The sequence below is a fragment of the Nematostella vectensis genome, chromosome 13, assembly GCF_932526225.1.
Source record: "Nematostella vectensis chromosome 13, jaNemVect1.1, whole genome shotgun sequence".
Lineage (NCBI taxonomy): Eukaryota > Metazoa > Cnidaria > Anthozoa > Actiniaria > Edwardsiidae > Nematostella > Nematostella vectensis.
This window is the reverse complement of record NC_064046.1, coordinates 1858979-1881989: the sequence shown is the minus strand read 5'-3', so window position 1 is coordinate 1881989 and position 23011 is coordinate 1858979. Positions and strand designations below refer to the sequence as shown.

Sequence of the window (23011 nt, the reverse complement as noted above, 5' to 3'; positions counted from 1 at the left end):
GCTTATTTTGGGCTCTAAAATACAATTCCCTTTCCGTGTACATCCCAGTTGTATTTTAAGAAAGGCGACAGATAGTCTATACTAGATGAGCTAATGATTTTAAGTATGGCACCAATATCGATTCAACGATCGAAAAAGGTGGGCCAAAACCATTTTATTATAACTGAATAATAAGCGGGTTAATACACGAAGTGGGAGAATCAGGGCGCTGCGCCATCTGTTGTTTGAGCCCTCATGGTGGCGAAAAAATCATTTTTGATGCAAAGGTTTTCAATTAACTGTTCTTAGAACATTGAAGGCTTTACTCTTTCTCTTTGATTGCTGCTGCTTGTTTAATGACCGTGTGTTTTGCGTGTCATGACCTTGTGTTTTGCGTGTCATGACCTTGTGTTTTGCGTGTCATGGCCTTGTGTTTTTCGTGTCATGACCGTGTGTTTTGCGTGTCATGACCTTGTGTTTTTCGTGTCATGACCTTGTGTTTTGCGTGCCATGATCATGTGTTTTGCGTATCATGACCATGTGTTTTGCGTGCCATGACCGTGTGCTTTGCGTGTCATGACCGTGTGTTTTGCTGCCATGACTGTTTGTTTTGCGTGTCATGACTGTTTGTTTTGCGTGTCATGTCCGTGTGTTTTGCGTGTCGTGACCGTGTGCTTTGCGTGTTCAGATCCTATATGCGACACCAGACCAAGACACGTTCTACGACATCACAGACGACCTGGAGGAGCTGGACATGGAAAACATAGTCAAGGTATGCCAATGGCTGGAATCACGCATGATTGACAGGACTTGTGGTTGACAGGACGCGTGATAGACTGAACGTTTGATTGACAAGAGGTTTAATTGGTAGGAAGTGTGATAGACTGAAAATTTGATCGAAGGACATGTGATTGGCATGACATTTGATTAACAGGATATGTGATTGACATGACATTTAATTGACATGACGTGTGATTGACAGGAGGTTTGATTGATAGGCAGTGTGATAGACTGAACATTTGATCGACAGGACATGTGATTGACATGACATTTGATTGACATGAATTGTGGTTGACAGGAGGTTTGATTGATAGGCAGTGTGATAGACTGCGGACATTTGATCGACAGGACATGTGATTGACATGACATTTGATTGACATGAAGTGTGGTTGACAGGAGGTTTGATTGATAGGCAGTGTGATAGACTGCGGACATTTGATCGACAGAACATGTAATTGACATGACATTTGGTTGACATGAAGTGTGATTGACAGGAGGTTTGATTGATAGGCAGTGTGATAGACTGCGGACATTTGATCGACAGAACATGTAACTGACATGACATTTGGTTGACATGACGTGTGATTGACAGGAGGTTTGATTGACACGCATGTGGTTAACAGGACGTGTAATTCAAATCGTATACTCAAGATATGATTTTTCTAGATGCATCAAGATCGAAGAGGAACAAACATTGACCTTTTAGAGCAACTAAATATTTACGAGGTAAAGACAGATAGGCGCACTATTCTTCGGAAAAGTCCAGCATAACCCCCCCCCCCCCCCCCAACACCCCACACCTGCTATTCTGTGTCTACATATGCTTGTATTAATAAAAAAAGGCGTATGTTCCAAACCTTTGCGCACTAGTCCCAGTGCCCTTATCATTGATTGTATCCTTGATTGTGCAGACGGCTCTCCGTATAGAAGACGGCGACGAGGAGTTGCCAGCGTACGGGAGCTCGCCATCCATCCGGTGAGTCCAACGGTCTCGGATAAACGGGATTCCTGTGGTTTTATTCCTTGCTAAAAATGCCTGTTTGGCTTGTGCTGGAGCTAGTAGGTTGTGTAGCGCGCCCCTCAGAAAAGGCCCCTGACAAAGGGGATCCCTGTGGTTTTATTCCTTGCTAAAAATGCCTGTTTGGCTTGTGCTGGAGCTAGTAGGTTGTTTAGCGCCCCCCTCAGAAAAGGCCCCTGATAAAGGGGATCCCTGTGGTTTTATTCCTTGCTAAAAATGCCTGTTTGGCTTGTGCTGGAGCTAGTAGGTTGTGTAGCGCGCCCCTCAGAAAAGGCCCCTGATAAAGAGGATCCCTGTGGTTTTATTCCTTGCTAAAAATGCCTGTTTGGCTTGTGCTGGAGCTAGTAGGTTGTGTAGCGCGCCCCTCAGAAAAGGCCCCTGATAAAGGGGGATCCCTGTGGTTTTATTCCTTGCTAAAAATGCCTGTTTGGCTTGTGCTGGAGCTAGTAGGTTGTGTAGCGCCCCCCTCAGAAAAGGCCCCTGATAAAGGGGATCCCTGTGGTTTTATTCCTTGCTAAAAATGCCTGTTTGGCTTGTGCTGGAGCTAGTAGGTTGTGTAGCGCGCCCCTCAGAGAAAGCCCCTGATAAAGAGGATCCCTGTGGTTTTATTCCTTGCTAAAAATGCTTGTTTGGCTTGTGCTGGAGCTAGTAGGTTGTGTAGCGCGCCCCTCAGAAAAGGCCCCTGATAAAGGGGGATCCCTGTGGTTTTATTCCTTGCTAAAAATGCCTGTTTGGCTTGTGCTGGAGCTAGTAGGTTGTGTAGCGCGCCCCTCAGAAAAGGCCCCTGATAAAGGGGATCCCTGTGGTTTTATTCCTTGCTAAAAATGCCTGTTTGGCTTGTGCTGGAGCTAGTAGGTTGTGTAGCGCCCCCCTCAGAAAAGGCCCCTGATAAAGGGGATCCCTGTGGTTTTATTCCTTGCTAAAAATGCCTGTTTGGCTTGTGCTGGAGCTAGTAGGTTGTGTAGCGCGCCCCTCAGAGAAAGCCCCTGATAAAGAGGATCCCTGTGGTTTTATTCCTTGCTAAAAATGCTTGTTTGGCTTGTGCTGGAGCTAGTAGGTTGTGTAGCGCGCCCCTCAGAAAAGGCCCCTGATAAAGGGGGATCCCTGTGGTTTTATTCCTTGCTAAAAATGCCTGTTTGGCTTGTGCTGGAGCTAGTAGGTTGTGTAGCGCGCCCCTCAGAAAAGGCCCCTGATAAAGGGGATCCCTGTGGTTTTATTCCTTGCTAAAAATGCCTGTTTGGCTTGTGCTGGAGCTAGTAGGTTGTGTAGCGCCCCCCTCAGAAAAGGCCCCTGATAAAGGGGATCCCTGTGGTTACTATCCGTCCCTAGAGCGCTGTGTAATAATATGCTGTCCCTGATAAAGGGGATCCCTGTGGAAAAAATCGTCCCTTCATCCCTGACTTCCTTGAAGGACGAATTTAGTACAAGAAATGTGTCTTAGTTTTGTTCTCGGTTACTCGGTTTCAGACCAAGAAAGAGAACCGCAGCATTAGAATCCACACAAGGTGAGAAAAACTATTAACTTTAAACACGATCCTTACGTAGGGTTGAATTGCCTCTGTCAGTCCACTTTGTTATTCAAGTAAGAAAATAACAAGCGTTGGAAAACGCCAGTTTTTATTGGCTGATTTGGGGAAGCTATTGCGACCTTCTTTCCATTGGATTTGGTTACTTCAAAGTGTATATTTTTGTTATTAGGCGTTTATTTCGTGACTCGCATAATCTTGACTTCCAATCTTGATTGAAAACAATAGCAAACGTGTGGCTGACTGATACTCATTAACATACAAATCGGCTGTCTGTGACAGGAGACAGAAGACGAAGCCGTCGCCATCACTCCATCAGCAAAATCGACCTTGCCATCAATAACCTCACAGGGGAAGACTTCCGGAACAAACGCTCTCGAGGAAGACAGGAGACAAATAGCCTACATAAAGTCGTCTCTGCACCGGATATGACGACACGGTATGGAGAACCTCCTTCTTCACCTGTCCGATCGTCCGGTAGTGCGTCCCCTTCGTCATCCACGCACGAGTTGGACGAGTTAGAAGAGAAGGAACGTAGTCGACAAGCTAGAAGGTCAGTGGTCGATATGTCTTCAAATTGTAATGTGTGACGAAAGCGCGTATGGTGTTGCGTGACGTACATACATTGTACTGCGTGACAAAAGTGCGTATGGTGTTGCGTGACGTACATACATTGTACTGCGTGACAAAAGTGCGTATGGTGTTGCGTGACGTACATACATTGTACTGCGTGACAAAAGTGCGTATGGTGTTGCGTAACGTACATACATTGTACTGCGTGACGGAAGTGCGTATGGTGTTGCGTGACGTACATAAATTGTTCTGCCTGACGAAAGTGCGTATGGTGTTGCGTGACGTATAGTGTGCTTTGTGTGTATGATATGTGGGGCTTTTTTGTGCTTATATTGTGTAATAACGTGGCGCGATATATGTGTACAGGATATTACTTGATCACTGATCATTATTATATCACGTGATATAATGTATGCCGTGACACAGTAGTGACCCTGTAAGGCCAAAACCTGCATTTTATGTATCACCCACCTATGACATCATATGACGTTGCTAGGGTTACTCTGTACACCTTTGCATGACGACTCTCAATTCCCCGTCACGAAAGTGGCGTGTTACTGCAGTTTTCAAAGCTCTGCGAAATCTCACAGACGATTTCAAACAGTTAAATCGCCTTCTGGCTTCCGTCATTCAAAATCCTTAAAGCGTTTCCATTTATGCCACCTTTTTGTAAGGCGCTGACCAAAAAAAGCACCAAATGTAATTCTGTTAGTTTGAATGAGGGCAACAGAAAGCGATTAAACAGTTGGAAATTATTGACGAGCGTTCGCATAATTTGAGAACCGCAGTAAAGCAATACCTGTTATATGTGTGTATTTTTGAGCAAAGAAATTTACTTATAATAAAGTGGTTCTCAAAAACCCGTGAAATACTAATTACTTTATTTAGTACGAATACACTGTAATGTCTTTGTTCTCTTTTGTACTGGCCTGAATATTACAAATTAACAATTTTGTTGCACGGGATTTTTAAAACCACTCTATTGTTATCTTTGCATATCTTATCTAACACAGAGAACGAAGAGCTGCAAGGCGAGCAGCCCTCGGCTTTACCGACAACAAAGCCGAAAAAGGACCGACGAACAACCGAACAGAGTCGAGTACCAGCCTACAAAAACCACGCGAAAACGGTCTCCCCTATAACAGATCCTCTAAATATGACTCACAGTCAGGGGGGAGCCAGCGCACGACCCCCGCGGTATCCCCCTACCAGTCACCGTCATCGTCAGCACGCTCGTCCCCCAGGGGGTCCCCCACCGCAAGTCCTTCTATATCTCGACGGCGGGCGAAGTTTCAGCAACAAGCTGAGGCGGCTGAAGGTATTTATGCGCGCGCGTGAAAATGGATACCGCTGATTATCGGCAGATAAAGAAACCAAATTCTTTTTTTTCTTCACCATCAAATTTAAAGAGTCCCCAATGGTCCTTGCCTATTCTGCATTTTAGACTCTGTCTAGTTGTTTGATGATTATTTCTGTTTATGTTCGGCCTGTCATAGTCTGTAAAACATTATTTAATTCATGTTTCGTAGCTAGGGATTTTATATTATCGCGTATAATCAAATCGTTAAGCTTTGTAGCCGGTCTTTATAAATAACTCATGAAGTTTCGCTATAGGACTGACCGCCAGCGCCTATCGCAGGCTCATCTTATTGCTCCGCTATTATAACAAAATTAATATAACAGCCATTCCTGATAATGCTTATCATAAATACACAATTTTTAACTCCGAAAACAAGAATGGGAATTTCACAAGGACGAAAATTTCCAATCTATCTTTGCATCGCTTTCTCTAAGACTCGTTTTTCAGTTTTGGCTGTCATTGGCTCTTCTCTAGTGGAAATAGAGAAAGCGGATCTTCTTTAAACATTCCAGGCATGCGCACTAGTGACCATCAAATGCGGTTATGGCTCAGTGATGTGTCTGCAAATATTCGCATTTTTTCTAATGATCTCGCTGTCCAACTCGCTGTTCTTAATGACAAGCGATGTAGACGGGCTTGTGTTTGACTTACTGTTGATTTGGGTTCGTCTCTTGTTGTCCATTTCTTTGTGGCTTATTCAAGGTAATATTTTTGTTAAGCTTCGCCGCACAAGTATGCTGCGGCACCGGTATGCTCCGTCTCACTTACTTGGGCCTTCTGCGGCATAAAAGTATTTCTATCTTTTTATTTTTTTCGTCAAATCATTTTGATGCTTGAATGTATATTTTCCTTGTTGTAATAAATACAAAAAGCCCAAATAGTCGTGTTCGTGAACCAGAAGAATGAATACAATACACCAAAAACTGGAATTCGACTCTGCCAAATTTTCTTCCTTAATAATAATAAGAAGTCTTATTAAAGACGACAATTTGTCAGAGTCGAATTCCAGTTTTTGGTGTATTTTCATTGTTTTATTTACAGTTCAATATATTTTTAAGATAATTCGTTTAATACTTTATATTCTAACGGACCGGTCCATAAATAGTAAGCTAACCCGCGCTTTATTCAACAAAGACCATGTGTTTTGCACTGCCCTCGCATTTAACACAAGGAGCTTAAACTCAGATTATATTATGAGCTCGATTTGAAAAAAAAAGCAGCTATTTATGTCATTTAAGTAATTAAACACAATAACTCTGATTGTATGTTGTTTTTCTGAGCTGAATTTGTAAATTTGTCATTCAAGAACAACTCCTCCAGTGTTTGCAAGTTATAGATGAATCGAATGAATCGAATTTATAGATGCCTTGAAAGCCATTTTGAATCTGGTTTGAATCAGCTCAAAACCAGTTTAAACCCAATCCATTTCGATTTTGAGTCTAAGCGGATTACTCTGGTTGACTACCATAACCTTCCATAACATGATTTTTCTAAACTGCCCTGATACATTTTAATTTATTTTTTCCAGGGATCGAGGCTGTACGACAAAAAACTTTGGCAGGGACATTCGAAGAGCGAAGGAAAGCTCGAGAAGAGCTGCGCAGACTCGAGCTAGCGGCTAAGGAGCAGAAGGAACGAGGCGAGTTGGATGAGACCGGACCCCCACCCCCTCAGGATAGACCGGGTTTGACAGTCGCAGCCGTTGCTAAGCGACGATCTGGGGAAGTGTCGACCGACGAAAACGAGAATGTCACTCAAAGAACTAGCGACAGACTCTCCCCTCCCCCATTGCGCACGCCCTCGCATAGCGATACGGAAGTGGCAGGAACGGAGGGGGTTGTGCGGAGACGAAAACCGAAACTGGATGAGATCGGTAGATCGACGAGCGTGCAAGAAAAGGGAATCAAATCGCCGCCAAATGAACGCAAAGAAAGCATCGAAAAACGCTCTAGCATATGCGAGGTTTTACCCGGCGGCTCGTCTAATAAAAAGATGATGTTATCGATGCTGTACGGGCAGCAAAAATCCTCCGAAGAAATTCACGAGAAGAAACCTGATAGTCCATCTGCCGTGGGGGAGTCGGTGCGTGATCGGCGAGGCCGATTGTTTAGTTCGGGTGATTCGGAAAGCTCCGGAGAGTCGTCGATAAATGCGGAATTATCGGCGATTGAGAACTCTGTTCAGGATGTGTTGAAGAAGTTGGATGTTGTTGAGGAGGATGAGAAAGAAGTGTCGTCTGCGGTGGAGGATGATCTATCAGGAGTTATTGACCGCGCTAAAAAAAGTCTTATGCATCAGGTGCGTCTTCGTGCTGATGTCCTAATTAATGCCATGAAAGACATATCTTTTTTCCATTAGTGTGAATTCTATTACAGACTGTAGTCCGCATCCGTTCTTTTACATCTATATATTAATATTATGAGTGCTGTTCTAAAGACATTGCACGATATATCATTCGAGATAAGAAGAGATTTAAACTCAGTCGAACCTAAAATTTTGCGGCAGCTACCGTAAGGTGTACGGTATTTTCCGGTACCAGTGTGTTGTGCTTATCGACTCACCCACCCCTCCCCTCTTTCCACCAGGATGTCGAGGACGACGAGACCAAGAGACTCGAGGAGGAGGAGCGCCAGGAAGAGGAGCAGCGGCGGCAGCAGGAGGAGGAGGAACGACAGAGAATCGCCGCCGAGGAAGCCGCCAGGCTACAGGAGCTCGAATGGGAACGCATGATCACTCTCAAGCGCTCCCTCATCATCAAAGACTTCGACTTCACCGATCTCGTGGACGAGGACGACGTCGATGCGCTAGACGCTGTTGACGCGCACGACGAGCAAGATGCAAGACCGCCTAATCCATTCTTCGGTGGAATTCCACCCCCTCCCCCAGGGGGAGGCATGTTCCCTCCACCCCCACCCCCTCCGCCGGGTGGCGGCGTGCCTGGCCCGCCTAAGCCCCCTCCCCCCGGGAATCTCAGCACGCTGAATAAGAAGAAGATGGTGAGGCTGTTCTGGCAGGAAGTGAAGAACTCGCCGCTAATTAACGGCGTGAACAAGACCATCTGGGGCTCCATAGACCAGGTGGATATCGACACCAAGAAACTCGAGCACCTATTTGAGAACAAGACCAGTACTAAGATCAAGGTAATTAACGCGCACTTTGATTGGTTAATGTTCTGTCGATACAGTCTAACACGTGTTCTGATTGGGCGGCGAAATGCTTTCGATTACAAGAAACAAGGCTACAAATTCACTCAGGAAGCGGTAGTCTGACACGGGCTGTGATTGCTAAGCAAGTAACAAAAATGTTTTAATAAAGTCGAGGAAATCTAACACTTGCTCCGATTGGCGTATTGCCTAAAGGCCCAATATAAATCGGGCTCTGATTGGTCCAATCTCACGGCGCTTTTACGGGTCGTCATGATGCAACTTTTAACTTGCTACACTTCTTTTCCATCTGTAGCAAAAGCTCGAAGAAGAGAAAGACAAGCGCAAAGAGATCGTCGTGCTGGACGTGAAGCGATCGCAGCAGATCAACATCGCACTCACCAAACTGCCGCCAATTCGTACCCTGAAACAGGCTATTATCAGCATGGATAGCACCGTCATCGACAGGGAAGGCGTGGATGTAAGTATCACACAATCACACCAAAGTGTAACGCAATCAGGAGTCACGCAAGCATGTAACGCAATCACGAGTCACGCATACATGTAACTCAATCAGGAGTGAAGCATTTATGTAACGCAATCACGAGTCACGCATACATGTAACGCAATCAGGCGTCACGCAAGCACCCTGATCCCAACACGCCTACGAAGACCACATTGTTACCTGCAGCTTGTCTGCCTTGACATCTACGGCTTGGCTGCAGGTTTGTAGTCATACCAAACAACCTTAGAAATGTCATGGACAGGGTAGGTGGGATGCTGTCGCACAATCCTATAAACATATAACGTAATCAGGAATCAGGAAACATGTAACGCAATCAGCAGTCAAACCGGTCAAACAACCATAGGTGCTTGTTTCACGCAATCTCTGTTCCTTCAAGCAAATGCCAAGTGTTCTAATATTTGTTACCTTTTGCCCAACTTCTTTTAACCTTTTCGACTGTTCCTACAGAAACTCCTCCAGATGCAGCCATTACCGGAAGAGAAGATGAAGATCCAGGAGGCCCAGCTCGCTAACCCGGATGTTCCTCTGGGCACCGCCGAACAGTTCCTGCTAACAATGGCATCCTTGAACGAACTCGCGCCCAGGCTTCATCTATGGGCCTTCAAGCTCGACTACGAGATGCTGGAAAAGGTCAGTGTGATGAGCGTGTAGGACTTGTTCCAGGACCACGCGGTTAAACCACCCTTTATGTTTCAAACTGGCGGCTATTATCTGCAAAGTGACATATTCTGGGAAAACAAGAGCAAACACAAATGGCGTTTCTGTCATTTTGGGGTATTACATCGCGGATTGTTTTGCTGTCCGTTATGGTACTTGTAATAGCGGGGTGCCCGTTATAGCGGGGTGTCCGTAAGGTGAGGGTTGGACTTTACACTTTCTCACTTGAATCCTTGTTCACAGGAAGTTGCGGAGCCTCTGATGGATCTGAAGGAAGCGCTGGAGGAACTAAATAAGAACAACACATTCAAACACATCCTCGCTACTCTACTCGCTATCGGCAACTTCCTAAATGGGAAAAAGGTGCAGTGACTTCTCTTGTTTGCCTGTTTTTTATATCTGTAAGTTTCTTTATTTTGTTTGCGCGGGCGATATTTCACCGTGACCACCGACCACCTTGACAATTTTGTGAAGCAAGCCAATAAGGATACGAGAAACGTGCTATCTGATACGGCGGGCGCTACCGTGACCACCTTGGCAGCTTTGTGAAGTAAGCAAATAAGGAGAGAAGTACTCTTTGATTGTGATGGACTTTAATAGCCTATCGCCGATGCTTCTGTTTGTATCAAAACTCTACTGGATCCTCCTACTTCTAAGGCTCGTGTCAATAAAAAGAGATTAATCTCGCATGCTTATTGGATAAGCTGTTTTAAAATTTAAAACCGTCTTTGCGGTCACGGTAGCGCCGGTGCTCAAGGAATGCTGCTTCGGGTGAAGACGATCATGGTCTACATGCCGACGATAATGTTGTTGGTGATAATGATGTTTGGGTTAATGATGTTGACGAACATCCATATGAAGAAAACGTTGTCGTTTTGAGGGACTGGTACCGAGGACTCTTAGTTTCTTTTCAGATACTTTCTCCATTGACTTACACAGTCACTGTTTTTATCTTCTGTAATAAAGTTTACGAAGCACCTGCGTTACGGTAACCTTAAAAATAACAAGAATCGTGCAGTTTTTTTCCAAATAAAGAATACAGTAGTGACTGCGTTTGGCAAAAACGACAATTTTTGGCTGAATTTTCTCGATATAAATGAGTTGGGTTTTATTGACTCGAAGTTTCGTCTGTATCGTATTTTAGGTGAAAGGCTTTCAGCTAGACTACTTATCCAAAGTCCCCGAAGTCAAGGACACGGTCCACAAGCAGTCTCTGCTCTACCATCTCTGCTGTATGGTAATGGAGAAATTTCCAGACACAACCGACCTGTACAGTGAACTTGGTGCGCTGCACCGATCATCCAGGGTAAGGATGACAGAGAGTGACACGTGGTACCAGCACGTGATCAATACGTGCCGCGCTGCATTGCCATCGAGTTCAAAGAAACGTGATCTGCAACAGATTTTCACGTGACCAACACGTGCCACCAGCATATAGCTAAAACATGGTGCGCTGCATTGTGCGTGATAACCACGTGCCCTTACGCGTGATCAACCAAAAGCTAGTCTCGTCGAACTACAAGTCAATGACATTCGTCTTTACCCTTGCACGTGATTCTTTATCATAACACGTCATCCATACGTAGCACGCCATTTAACATAAAAAATCAGCACGTGATCTACTTGCACCTTTCAAAAGACCATCTCTCTATTTCAGGTGGACTTTGAGGTCGTCGCGGAAAACCTGAAAAACTTGAAGGAGAATTGCAAGCGCTCATGGGAACACCTGAGCGTGGTGGCTAAGCACGACAGCACAAAGCAACTTAAGAGCAAGTATGTGTTACGGTCACTTGCCTCGGTCACGTGTTTTAGTAAAGTGTTTCAGTTAGCACCAATTGCCATGAATTGCATTACACCATATATGGGCATGGACTGCACTTCACCATATATGGGCATAGATTATACTTCACCATATAAGGGCATAGACTATACCCCTACACAGAGACTTTACCAGATGGCGCCAAGTTCGCATCAATGATATTATGGCTCTTGCTTTTAACCAGTTATAATCTTATTTGGGGAATTTTAGTTTCTGGGCAGAGTTGGGCACTTCGTGAAAATTATCAGCGCATGTTAAGCCGACACAGCATATTCGCAGAGTTGGGCACTTCGTGAAAATTATCAGCGCATGTTAAGCCGACACAGCATATTCGCAGAGTTGGGCACTTCGTGAAAATTATCAGCGCATGTTAAGCCGACACAGCATATTCGCAGAGTTGGGCACTTCGTGAAAATTATCAGCGCATGTTAAGCCGATACAGCGTATTCGGGTGTGCTGACTGCGGTTTTTCTTTTTATTTAGAATGACGGAGCTGCTGACAGACGCACAGGAAAGAATCACGATATTGAAAGTCGTCCACAGACGGGTCATGAACAGGTATGTCTGGTTTTCGCCCGTGTCATGATCAGGTCAGTCAGGTTTTCGCCAGTGTCATGAACAGGTCAGTCATGTTTTCGCCCGTGTCATGAACAGGTCAGTCAGGTTTTCGCCCGTGTCATGAACAGGTCAGTCAGGTTTTCGCCCGTGTCATGATCAGGTCAGTCAGGTTTTAGCCCGTGTCATGATCAGGTCAGTCAGGTTTTCGCCCGTGTCATGATCAGGTCAGTCAGGTTTTCGCCCGTGTCATAAACAGGTCAGTCAGGTTTTCGCCCGTGTCATGATCTGCTCAGTGGTTTTAGCCCCTAGTTTTAAAGATATAAACTGGTCAGTCGTGCTTTATCCACTATTCGTGAACAAGTCCAGATTTTCGGTATGTGTTACAGACAGGTCAGTCAGGTTTTCGTTTCCTGTTATAAACAGTTCAGTCCGCTCTTATGGTTTTAGCATAATTCCCAACTACTAAACGCAATCATTTTTCAGATCACGATTTTCCTTGTCTGTATATTTATTTTCCCTTGCGGACTCTCAATAAAATAGTATACTAGAATTCCTTAATTTTCATCGTACTAATGCTGAAATTGATATTGTTTGTGATTCATTGCTAGGTTCCGAAAAATGCTGTTATATTTGGGCGTCTCTGCGAGTATAACCAAGAAAACTAAGGTATAATAAATATAATTAATTAAATTACCTATTTAAGTCAGTACTCGCCGTTGTAAATAGAGGGGCGCTTTTTTAAGGGAGTGTGCTTATTCGAATCATTACGTTATTTGCGATTTCTTTTAGATGTTCCAGTCGTAGAGGTTTAACTATGTTTGTTGCTTTAGGTGAACGAGTTCTGCAAGATCATCAGCGAGTTTTCCCTCGAGTATCGCACGACAAGGGAGCGGGTGCGTGAGCAGAAGAAGAAACGAGAAAAACTACGCGAGAGAAATCTGACGCGAGGGAAACTTATCACCGAGGTACATAAAAAATCATCATCATCATCACCGTCATCAGCATCATCAGCAGCAGCTGAACGTCATAAGGTAGCAGCAGCAGCATCATATCATTGTCATCGCCAATCATCATAAATCCATCATCATTAATACCCTCACCATGATTATCCAAAACATCGCCATCGTCATAAACGATCAGCATTCATTAACACACTACTTTATCGTCGCTATCGTCGTTAGCATTCATATTCAAGGCGTTATACATTATTATCATCATTATCACAATTTCTATTACCAGTACCACTTTCATCACTATCCCGATCACCACTATCATTTTCATTATCACCGTCATATCACCATCACCACTATTATCATACCATCATCATCACCATCACAATGACAACCAATTTCATTAACATCGCGTTCATCATCATTACTATCATCGCCACAATCACCAGCATCATCATCATCACCATCACCACCAAGACCACCTCCACCATTATCACCACTATCATCATCATCACCATCATCATCACCATCATCATCACCACCACCATCACCACTATCATCATAATCACAGCCATCTTCACGAACACCATAATCATCTAACTTCGTCTTCATCGACGTCTCCAGCAACAGTAAGAGCAAAGGAATCGTCGCTTGTTTTGTTCGTAGCCTGCAACCTTTACACCAGCAGAAACCGCATACTTCCTTTCATGTCCTTGCCGCCATAACATGTACGCGAACCGTCATTCATGCGTTCTTCCCCCGCCTACATGACACTCGGTAACCCTGCCTCTTAACTCTCTCCCAGTCCTTCGGCTCTCACGGCCGCTCACCGAGCGAGGAGAACGTCGAAGAGGAATTCCGCAAGGCGCTTTTCGCAAACGGCGAGGACTTCGAAAACTCGAAAGAAAAGCTGAAGAGCTCCACGCTACCGAACCAACGAAACCGAATCAGAAGCTGCCGACAGTCCACCGACGAGTTTGCCGACGACAACACGGACGAGGTGATGGACATGCTGGTCAAGTCGGCCACCGTTCCGGACAACCGGACACGCATGCGTAAGCGGACGAGGATGCCCAACTCCAACCGCAAGTCAGGTGAGTCCGCAAGTCAACCGTTCTAGCAGATACCTCTCCTGTAATTCTGGGCTGAGAGCTTCAATAGAGAGTATACACCTGCTTAGAAATATGTTGTCAGTGCAAATGGAAAATGCCAATTGTCAAATGGCAGTTCTGCTATCAAAAAATACCACGATACTCGTCAAATTTATACTGAATGTAGGAAAATGTGGATAACTTGTGCGATAATATTATCAATTTTTTTCATACAAATAATTATACCCATAAGCAGTAATTGGTCTTAGAACTGTCATTTGCCATTCGCCATTTTCACTGACAATGTTTATTGAAATAGGAGTATATATTTCATATTTTTACTTTGTTTCTTTTCCTGATTTTCAGCCCGTCGCACGCTGAAGGAAGGAATTACCCCAGAAGACCTCGAGAAACTCACAAAACAAGTACAAATTCTCGAGAAGAAAAAATAGCAGAGAAAAGTCAAAATAATGAAATGAATGCTAATATTTTTAACAGGGAGAATAGTTTGTATTATATTTTTATTACTAGTGACCCTTCAGGTCCAACAAAACGCCTTAGAATTCGTCAATCTGTCATGATGGTTGGCAGTGCCTCCCAGATTACAGTGATTGGCATTGATTGGCATGGGAGCAGTATCTTGTCTGGCACTGACATGGTATCTTGTCTGGCACTGACATGGTATTTTACGAGGTATTGACATGGTATAAGTTTCCAAAAGCAGTGGTATTTTATTTATTTTAAGTGAAACATTTTTATGGGATTACCATTGGGTTTTATTGATGTTTTCGTTTGTGATTCTTATGCTTTTGGGTACACATGCCATGCCAGTTGCTTCATCAGCTGTTGTAGTTTTTACTACCAGTATATTTTATTGTTACTTTTCCGAAAGTACAATCATTACCGCGCTAAATGTTTACTCGTGGGTCATCTTCCCAAAATATGTTTTCTTATGTTACTTTTCCAGTACCCTTGCCAGCCACACCTTTGTTATTATTTCATTTGAAATAGCCGTCTAAAAACAACATTTATATATCATTAACAAAATTTAATCGAAAATATCGTAATAGCTTTTCCATATCGGCAGATGGAAGTGGATGCTTTTTCACAATTTTGCCAACTGGCAGGGACCCTTCATGTTAAGTATGCCATGGGGTATCGCCGTACAAGTAGCTACTCAATTATTTACGTTGCTCATTTTTTAAAGATTCTCAATACAGCATATGTGTTTTGAAGTGCTTATAGATATTGCAAACAGCTTGCTTGAACACGTAAGCAAAGCCTACGAACAGAATTTGAGACGTGGTGTCTTGTATGATGGCTTAAATTGTAGCTGTCAGACTTGCGCCCGTACAAACTGGTCGTATTAAGAGTAATTTCATTAGAAAAGCTATTGTCAAATGTATACTTCACTTATAGCGCTGATTTTTTCAACCTACAAGAAAGTGTTTTGTGTAAGGCAACGGATGCTACCATGATCACCAAAACAAAGTTTTTATAAATTATTTTTAGCTTTAATTGACACAAACTTCAGGATAAAAAAGATTCCTCTGCCTTTGATTTCCTTGCTACACTGGTCGACTAGTGGGGTGAATCAGGTGGCACGATTCTTTCACCCTCGTCGATGTAATTCTCCCAAAACTTGCAAGGTGGCCACGATAGCGCGCGTCGCATCGTAACATTCATGTTTTTCATAGAGCTTGAAAATATAGACTAAGAATGTTGTGACTATGTTTTTTTAACCAACATATCTAGGAACTATTTTACTAACTTTTAAGGTAACCACTTTAACTTATGAAGGCAAATTATATTGTACATAAATTTAAATGATGTTTAACAACTAATAACTAATATTTTGAAGCATTAATTCTATTGACATATTTAGCCGATAGATTACGCACAGGTCTTGTACTTTAGTAGTTTTTGCCAAACATCGATTGATTCTGTCAGTTATCAAGAGAACGTTTTTGTAGAGGTATCATTCAAATTATTTATTTCAGTTTTATTGACTAACATAGATGACAAACTTTTATCATAGGTAGAGCTTCCTATTTTGCATGTTTCTGTGATATTAGTTTTCATTATTTTATCATACATTTTATTTGTATCTTTATTTAGCAGAAAGTCGGGTCTTTTTATTTTATGGTTTGTGTATGTCTCTGATGCATGCAGATTTTGGATACAATACTTAAAAAGAATTCCTCTTCAGGCAGGTCCAGAAGAGAATAGATTTATACAGTACTTTGTTTTCGAAGAAAAGATATAGACTGAGTTTTGTTATCTGTTTACGTCAAAGTATTCTAATTTGCTTTTAAAATTACTCATTTTTAGCAAAACATTTAAGGATAAGGGTTATATGTTTGTGTTCTTGGTAGAACTCTGGCTTGTGGCTTGCTTTTGATGAAGATTAATGCTTTGGCACTTACTCAAACCTTTTAAGATTTTTTATGTATATGACTGATACTTTTACACACCTTTGAGTAATAATGTCAATGCCTTTCAAAATGTTTGACTAAGTGAGAATTCAGATATGGCTTAAAGCAATACATGGGTTTGCATCTTCATATTACATGTCATGAGGGGGTGACGAGGGAGATGTGACGAGGAGGGGTAGGGGCTGCAATGTTTGGTTTTATGGCTCAGAGCTCCACCCTCCTCAAGGCTCCACATTCCTTAATTCCGCTACAAAATATACAAGGCTGGTAGCCAGTATTTGCTGCAAAAAGTGTTTGTCCATTAATCATAACATTTTCTCTTATCTATATAGGTGTCTTTCCCTAGGTGACAAAGGGTAGTGGTTCTATTTTTTTTTTAATTTACTCTCATTTGAGCAACTCTTTAAGTTGAGGGGGATACCATAAATTCCATAACCATGTCATAATAATTATAGTGAATTACTGTCTAAGGCTTCCCCAGGTAGAAAAATTATATTTTAAATTATAGGATTGTTAGATTTGGGGTGTCTTTGTATAGTTGTTAAGTGTGTACCAGTGGAAACATTTGTAATATAAGTATAGATGGTCAAGTAGATCATAAAACATATTTTTCTGAAATTTGTCTTTGTGTTTTATATTATTCGTGTTACTATGGATTTTAAATAGCTTCTTTGCTGCTATTGAACGCATGGAATATGGCTCTTATGTTTTCATAGGCATATGAAAATTTTGACATTGTTTTTATAGTCCTATTAAAGTAATAATTTTATAGGGTTTTCATAGGGGTATGGAAAATTCACAGGATTTTTATAGGCCTATTAAAAAAATTCACAGAATTCTTATAGGCTTATTAAACATTAATTTATAGGGTTATTTTCATAGGCCCATAAAAAAATTTACAGAATTTTTATAGGCCTTTTAAAAAATCCACAGGGTTTTCAGGCCTATGAAGAGATTCACAGAATTTTCATAGGCCTATTAAAAATTTATTTAAAAGGGTTTTGATAAGGCTATGGAAAAATTCACAGGTTTTTCATAGGCCTATTAAAAATTTAATAGGGTTTTCATAGGCCTATGGAAAAAATCAGTTTTTTCATAGGGCTATGAAAAAATTCACAGGGTTTTCATAGGCCTGTTAAAATAATTTAATAGGGTTTTCAAAGGCCTATTAAAAACTAAATAGGACTTTCATAGGCCATTAAAAAAATTCAGAATTTCCATAGGACTATTAAAAATTAATATAATAGAGTTTTCAAATGGCTTTAGAAAAATTCACAGGGTTTTAATAGGCCTGTTGAAATAATTTAATAGGGTTTTCATAGGCCTATTAAAAATTAATAGGATTTTTATAGGCCTATGAATAAAATTCAAAGGTTTTCATAGGCCTATTAAAAATTAATTTAATAGGGTTTTCATAGGGCTATGAAAAAAATTCACTGGGTTTATATAGGCCTATTGAAAATAATTTAATGGGGTTTTCATAGGCCTATGAAAATATTCACAGGGTTTTCATAGGCCTATTAAAAATAATTTAATAGGGTTTTCATAGGCCTGTGAAAATATTCACCGGTTTTTCATAGGCCTATGGAAAACTTAATAGGATTTTCATAGGCCTTTGATGAGATTCACAGAATTTTCATAAGGGTTTTCAAAGGGCTTTGGAAAAATTCACAGCGTTTTTATAGGCCTATTAAAAATAATTGTATAGGATTTTCATAGGCATTAAAAAATTAATAGAGTTTTTGTAGGCCTATGAAAAAATTTACTTAATTTGATAGGGTTTTCATAGGACTATAGAAAAATTCACAGGATTTTCAGGGTTTCATAGGCCTATGAAAACCCTATGAAATTGTTGAAGCAATTAACTGTGCCATTAGTTTTCCAATTAATTTAGGCATGTGTGATCAATCAATTATCAATGAAATTCTGTTATATTGTCACAATTCAGAAAATGAAATATGTTGAAGCAATTATATTTTTAAGAGTGTCTGCTAAACTCAAGATCGACTTATGGTAGGGATGCTTATTTTGGACTTGAAGTTCAGTATCACTGCCCTTATTAACAACATGACGAAGTAAACAGATTTAAATACTATATTTATTGTCAAGAAAACATGTCTTTATGTAGGAATTCTCTAATGACATTTTTTCACTAAATACCCTACAAAGCATTAGTTGATCTGGAGATACTGTATGTCAATCTGATTTACCATAATCTAATCTGACTTACCATAAAACCAAAATCCAAAACTACTTTCATGTTAAATAATGTTTATTACCAAAGAGGCATGCCATGAAATAAGGTAAGGCAATAAGGAATAACAAAATTTGTGTATGTTTATTACTTAGCAAGATATGAACAACAATAAGAAAATTCCATTGGTCCAAATCCACTACTTTTATAGGAGAAGAAGATATAAATAACACAAATTAAAATCATTATTTACTTTGACAATTAATTTCAGTTTGATGCATTACCATAGTTATCATGGCTATGCAACCACCCAAACTGTCAATCCAAAGTTTTGATGCAATACACACATGCTCAAAAAAGTTGCCAAAATATAGCACGATCATTTAGAAATATTCACTAGAAAAAAGGTTTTTCAATTCAAAATGACTTAAGTTATCAAGAGAATGGATGTGGATGCTCTATTTGTGCGCACAACAGTGTGTGCACCACAGTTCATAGAAAAAGATAGGTGTCAAACTAAGCCTGTTTGATAAGTTTAAATATACCCGCCTGCAATTTAAAGCATTTGATGGACAGATGAGCATCTACAGTTTGGCAGTTGAGACTCCATCTGGGGTAGCTGGGTAGTGATGTAAATAGAGTAACATGCCATATTGATAAATAAGACAAAGCTAAATTAGCCCTAAGTGCTATTAATACCCCCTATAAATAATACACATACTTTTAAAGTCTTTAAGAAAATAATTTAAATACAGTTATTTATAGTAAGCACAATTAACCTACACATTTACACTATTAACCTTACATATAAAAATTTTTATAATTGCAATGCATGCATTTTGTCAAAATTGACCCCCCACCTACCCATACATATAAACCACAAGGCAAATGATCAATTATTGCAGTGATTGAGTTGGACTAAAAAAAAAAACAGGTTTCTACAAGAAGGCTAAAAGAATATTAATCTAAGAGGTGACTGTAAGGAACTACTTTTTAAGCACTATAGTTTCCAATTTAAAAAAACGTGAAAGGCCTACATTTACCTCCCAGTTATGTGAAGAGAATATTTTATTGATTTGACTATTTCAAGTGCCTTCCTAGGGGGGGGGATGCAGGGGACAATCCCTTTTAGCTTTCAAGAATAGCCAAATCCTAGACTCTTGGCATATGATATTTAGGAATGCGTCCTTTATACTAAATACTGTATTTGCGCCTGTATTTTAATTGACTTTTTAGAAAGGACAGATGTCTCCCCCAAAAAACAACAATGAACCCTTCTATTAGCCTACGTGTAGCCGCTGACTCGCGAGATCCTCTCGAGAGGAGAGGATTTCGCGAGTCAGTGGCTACACGTAGGCTACCTTCTATTAATATTGCTTAAACATGTAATAGACATTTACAGGAGCAAAGATGGACAGTGCCCCGATGCAGGAACCCAGTTGAGTGCTAATACCAAACCAAAGCAACTTCTTGCGACCCTGATTGCGCATCAGTGAACTGATAGCCACCTTACAGTAGGTTACCATGGCAACGGATGACACACTGATAACTACCTAAAGAGTGAAAAGAAGATGAGTAGACGCAGGTTAAGAGTTTGTAAGAGAAATATGTATATGCATTTCATTTCTTTGTCTAAGCAACGAGCAGTCTTTAGATATGTTAAAAAAAGAGAAATATTTTCGTGTTTCTCGACAGAATAAGCATTTACATTGTTTTTCATTGTCACATTTTTTTATGTCAACTTGCCAACATGTAGTGAAAAAGAAAATATTTTCTTCTCTTTTCTGGATGTATTGATTCTGACAGACTTGAGAAATGCCAAGAAGTCTTAACATTTTGTGAGAAAAGTGTCTTAAGTGTCAGTCATTTTTTTTGTAAACAAAAATCACTGGGAACTTGGAAAAGTTTTTTCCCTTTGGTAAAATTGGTAAGAGAAACCAAAATGGGGATTCAGAAATGGGGTCTCTAGGTAAATCAATCAATTAATATTCCCTCATAGAGGTTTAACATTGTAACCTTTTACAGTTTTCTAACTAAAGGCAATCAGAGCTTTAAAGACTTTAGTAAATACAAATAACAATAAAGTTTCTTTTGCCCAGGTTATTTAAGAGATTTGAGCAATGCTTGGCCAAAAATATTGTTACTAAAAGATTTGACACCTACAGTTATTTCTTTGGTAAAAACCTTTGAAGGTTCAAGCTATGAAAAAAATAAACAGTTGTTTTGCCATATAATTTTAGGGCTTAATGTGATGTATCTGTAAATTTTGAATCTTAAATCAGGTTACCCTTAAAATTGGTAAGCAGATAATTACAGTTTAATGCCTCTATTCATACCTTTTAAAATAAACCATAGCCAATTTTTGACTGCTCACTCAAATTGTTTTAAATGTTTTTAAAAAATCTGTTCTTACAGCTGGAATACGTGGGAACTGTGGCACTTTACTCTAAGCTATCCGTGCAATAAAATTATAACCCCTACCATAAATCGAAGTCTAAATGGATTTATTTAGCCCAAGTTTCATCTACTGCACTTCATCACTTACTAAAATGGTACATCCTATTCCCTGCTAGCAAAGACCTCTTTTCTCTAACACCCAACACAGCAAAATACTAGGGATAGAGGCTTATTGATAACAGGGAGCAATCCTACAGAGAATAAGGAGACTACCCTTTGATAACATCTGCTATAAACACCTCCCACAGGGGGTTAGATCTCTTAAAAATGTCATCCATCTGGGACAGCTGAGAAGCAGATTCTGACAAAGTGTCATGTAGTTACTAAGGTGTGGGTGAGAAAGTCTACCCAAGAAAATGCACACAGTTGTAAACATGTTTGAGATTGAAATAGGTGCGACAAATATATGTAAGAAATTAAGACTGACTGATTTGGGAAAAATAAAAAGCATAATAAAAAGCCTTTTTTAACAACTACTGTAGACCAAATTTACAGTATTGTGGCATTACCATCACCCTAAAATTTCGTTTTGTTTATAGACTTGGGATCCAATTATCAATACTCTGAAGTGAAGACATCTTGTACTTTTATCATTTTTAAAAATATTAAAGTCATAGATATACTTACTATCAGAGCAGCTCCTGTATCACCACACCTTAGCAAGACGTCAGGACTCTGTGATGCAATTATGATGATATAAGTGCACATCACGCAGTACACACCACAGAGGAAAGTAATCACAGGGATGGACTTCACACGCAGAAGAGGGAACATCAAACAGGTTATGGGGTTAGCAATGTTCGACAATGTCAGTGTTAGGTGGTAGATGTAGTAGCTATATGGTATACAAGCGTAGGACTGTATGGCTGGAATAATACCATTACTAAGACCATTAACGATTGCCAGGATAACAAGTAGGAATACATTTTGACGAGTGGTTAAAATGTTGTCTGTGACTTGTATATCAGATGTTGATTGTGCTTCGGTTTTGGATATCTCTTGGAGTTCATGCATGTCGCTTGTAGTCACATCATATTCCCGTTCCTTCACTTGCTGCTTCTTGGTCACTTGAAGAGTATTCAAAGCCAGGAAAGCTAAACCACAACAAGCCATCATAGCACTCAAGAACCAGAAAAAGACTTTTGGGGTAAACCTTGGTCCAGGGCCCCAGCTACCAGAGGTTGAGTTTGACGAGGAGTTATACACCGGCTGGGCGACACATCTCTCATTCGAAGCACCCTCTCCTACGCCCTGTGCTAACGCTACTAAACTGGGTAAAAGGCCACTGAGCCCTTCCCCGAGAAAATATGGACTAAGGTACACCATAGGAAATCTGGACATGTAGGGGATGAATGCCACGGAAGATGTGCAATCCACCATCGATAGGAAGAAAGCAAGGATAAGAAGCGCCGCGCTGCGATCGGCACCGGCGATATAGATGGTTTCTTTCCAGAAATGAGCAAGTAATGCACTGGCAAGAACACCAATAACCACGAGGGCATACGTAACCGGTATTTCTTTCACAAATCGTGGCAGAAACTTGTTCCCAAGCGTGAAAGCAAGCGGGCCAATGTTCGCCAGTTGGATAATCACAGTTAGATAAGACGGCAAAGACCAGCTTTCGGGTATTTCTTGGACGATTATCGGCAGTTCAACCCAGAGACCATTGACAGCTATCCAAGCTCCGATGCCAAACATCATCACTAGAAAATACGTGGCCATGGAAATCCCCTTCCAAGCGGACTTTAAACGCATTTTTAACCTTTCCATAGCGTCCTTATATCGTCTGACTTTTCTTGTACAATTATGTACAGTTCAGTTTATATGAAATAGCTAAGAAATCGTTTCTGATGCAACGATGCGAGAAGTGAATGGGGTTATGGTTATATAATAAACTTTAGCGTGCATGTGAATTTTATAAACCGAGCAAATTGCATCATGGGAT

General features: G+C 40.9%; 2 protein-coding genes across 3 annotated transcripts in view; one reads left to right on the top strand and one right to left on the bottom strand.

Annotated features, from left to right (window-relative positions):
• The window catches only part of LOC5508154 (FH1/FH2 domain-containing protein 1), a 28392-nt gene extending 11359 nt beyond the window's left edge, over positions 1-17033 (top strand). Inside the window, exons 9-26 of one of the 2 annotated variants that reach the window (XM_032376946.2) lie at positions 668-751; positions 1426-1485; positions 1671-1735; positions 3245-3282; positions 3586-3856; positions 4890-5194; positions 6765-7534; positions 7822-8376; positions 8696-8860; positions 9353-9535; positions 9806-9925; positions 10707-10868; positions 11220-11335; positions 11865-11939; positions 12548-12605; positions 12770-12970; positions 13695-13983; positions 14347-17033. In XM_032376946.2, coding sequence (XP_032232837.2) covers positions 668-751; positions 1426-1485; positions 1671-1735; positions 3245-3282; positions 3586-3856; positions 4890-5194; positions 6765-7534; positions 7822-8376; positions 8696-8860; positions 9353-9535; positions 9806-9925; positions 10707-10868; positions 11220-11335; positions 11865-11939; positions 12548-12605; positions 12770-12970; positions 13695-13983; positions 14347-14432 — 3603 coding nt within the window. In that variant the 3' untranslated portion in view covers positions 14433-17033. The remainder of the gene's footprint in view (positions 1-667; positions 752-1425; positions 1486-1670; positions 1736-3244; positions 3283-3585; positions 3857-4889; positions 5195-6764; positions 7535-7821; positions 8377-8695; positions 8861-9352; positions 9536-9805; positions 9926-10706; positions 10869-11219; positions 11336-11864; positions 11940-12547; positions 12606-12769; positions 12971-13694; positions 13984-14346) is intronic. The other variant, XM_032376947.2, reaches the window with a different exon arrangement.
• A 1462-nt stretch (positions 17034-18495) lies between these two features.
• LOC5508145 (riboflavin transporter 2) lies at positions 18496-22977 on the bottom strand. Its single transcript, XM_001628698.3, has 2 exons — positions 21694-22977; positions 18496-20162 (listed from the first exon to the last, which is right to left on the bottom strand). Exons 1-2 carry the CDS (start codon positions 22834-22836, stop codon positions 19977-19979), a joined length of 1329 nt encoding a protein of 442 aa, XP_001628748.3. The 5' UTR covers positions 22837-22977; the 3' UTR covers positions 18496-19976.
• Positions 22978-23011: the final 34 nt, after the last annotated feature.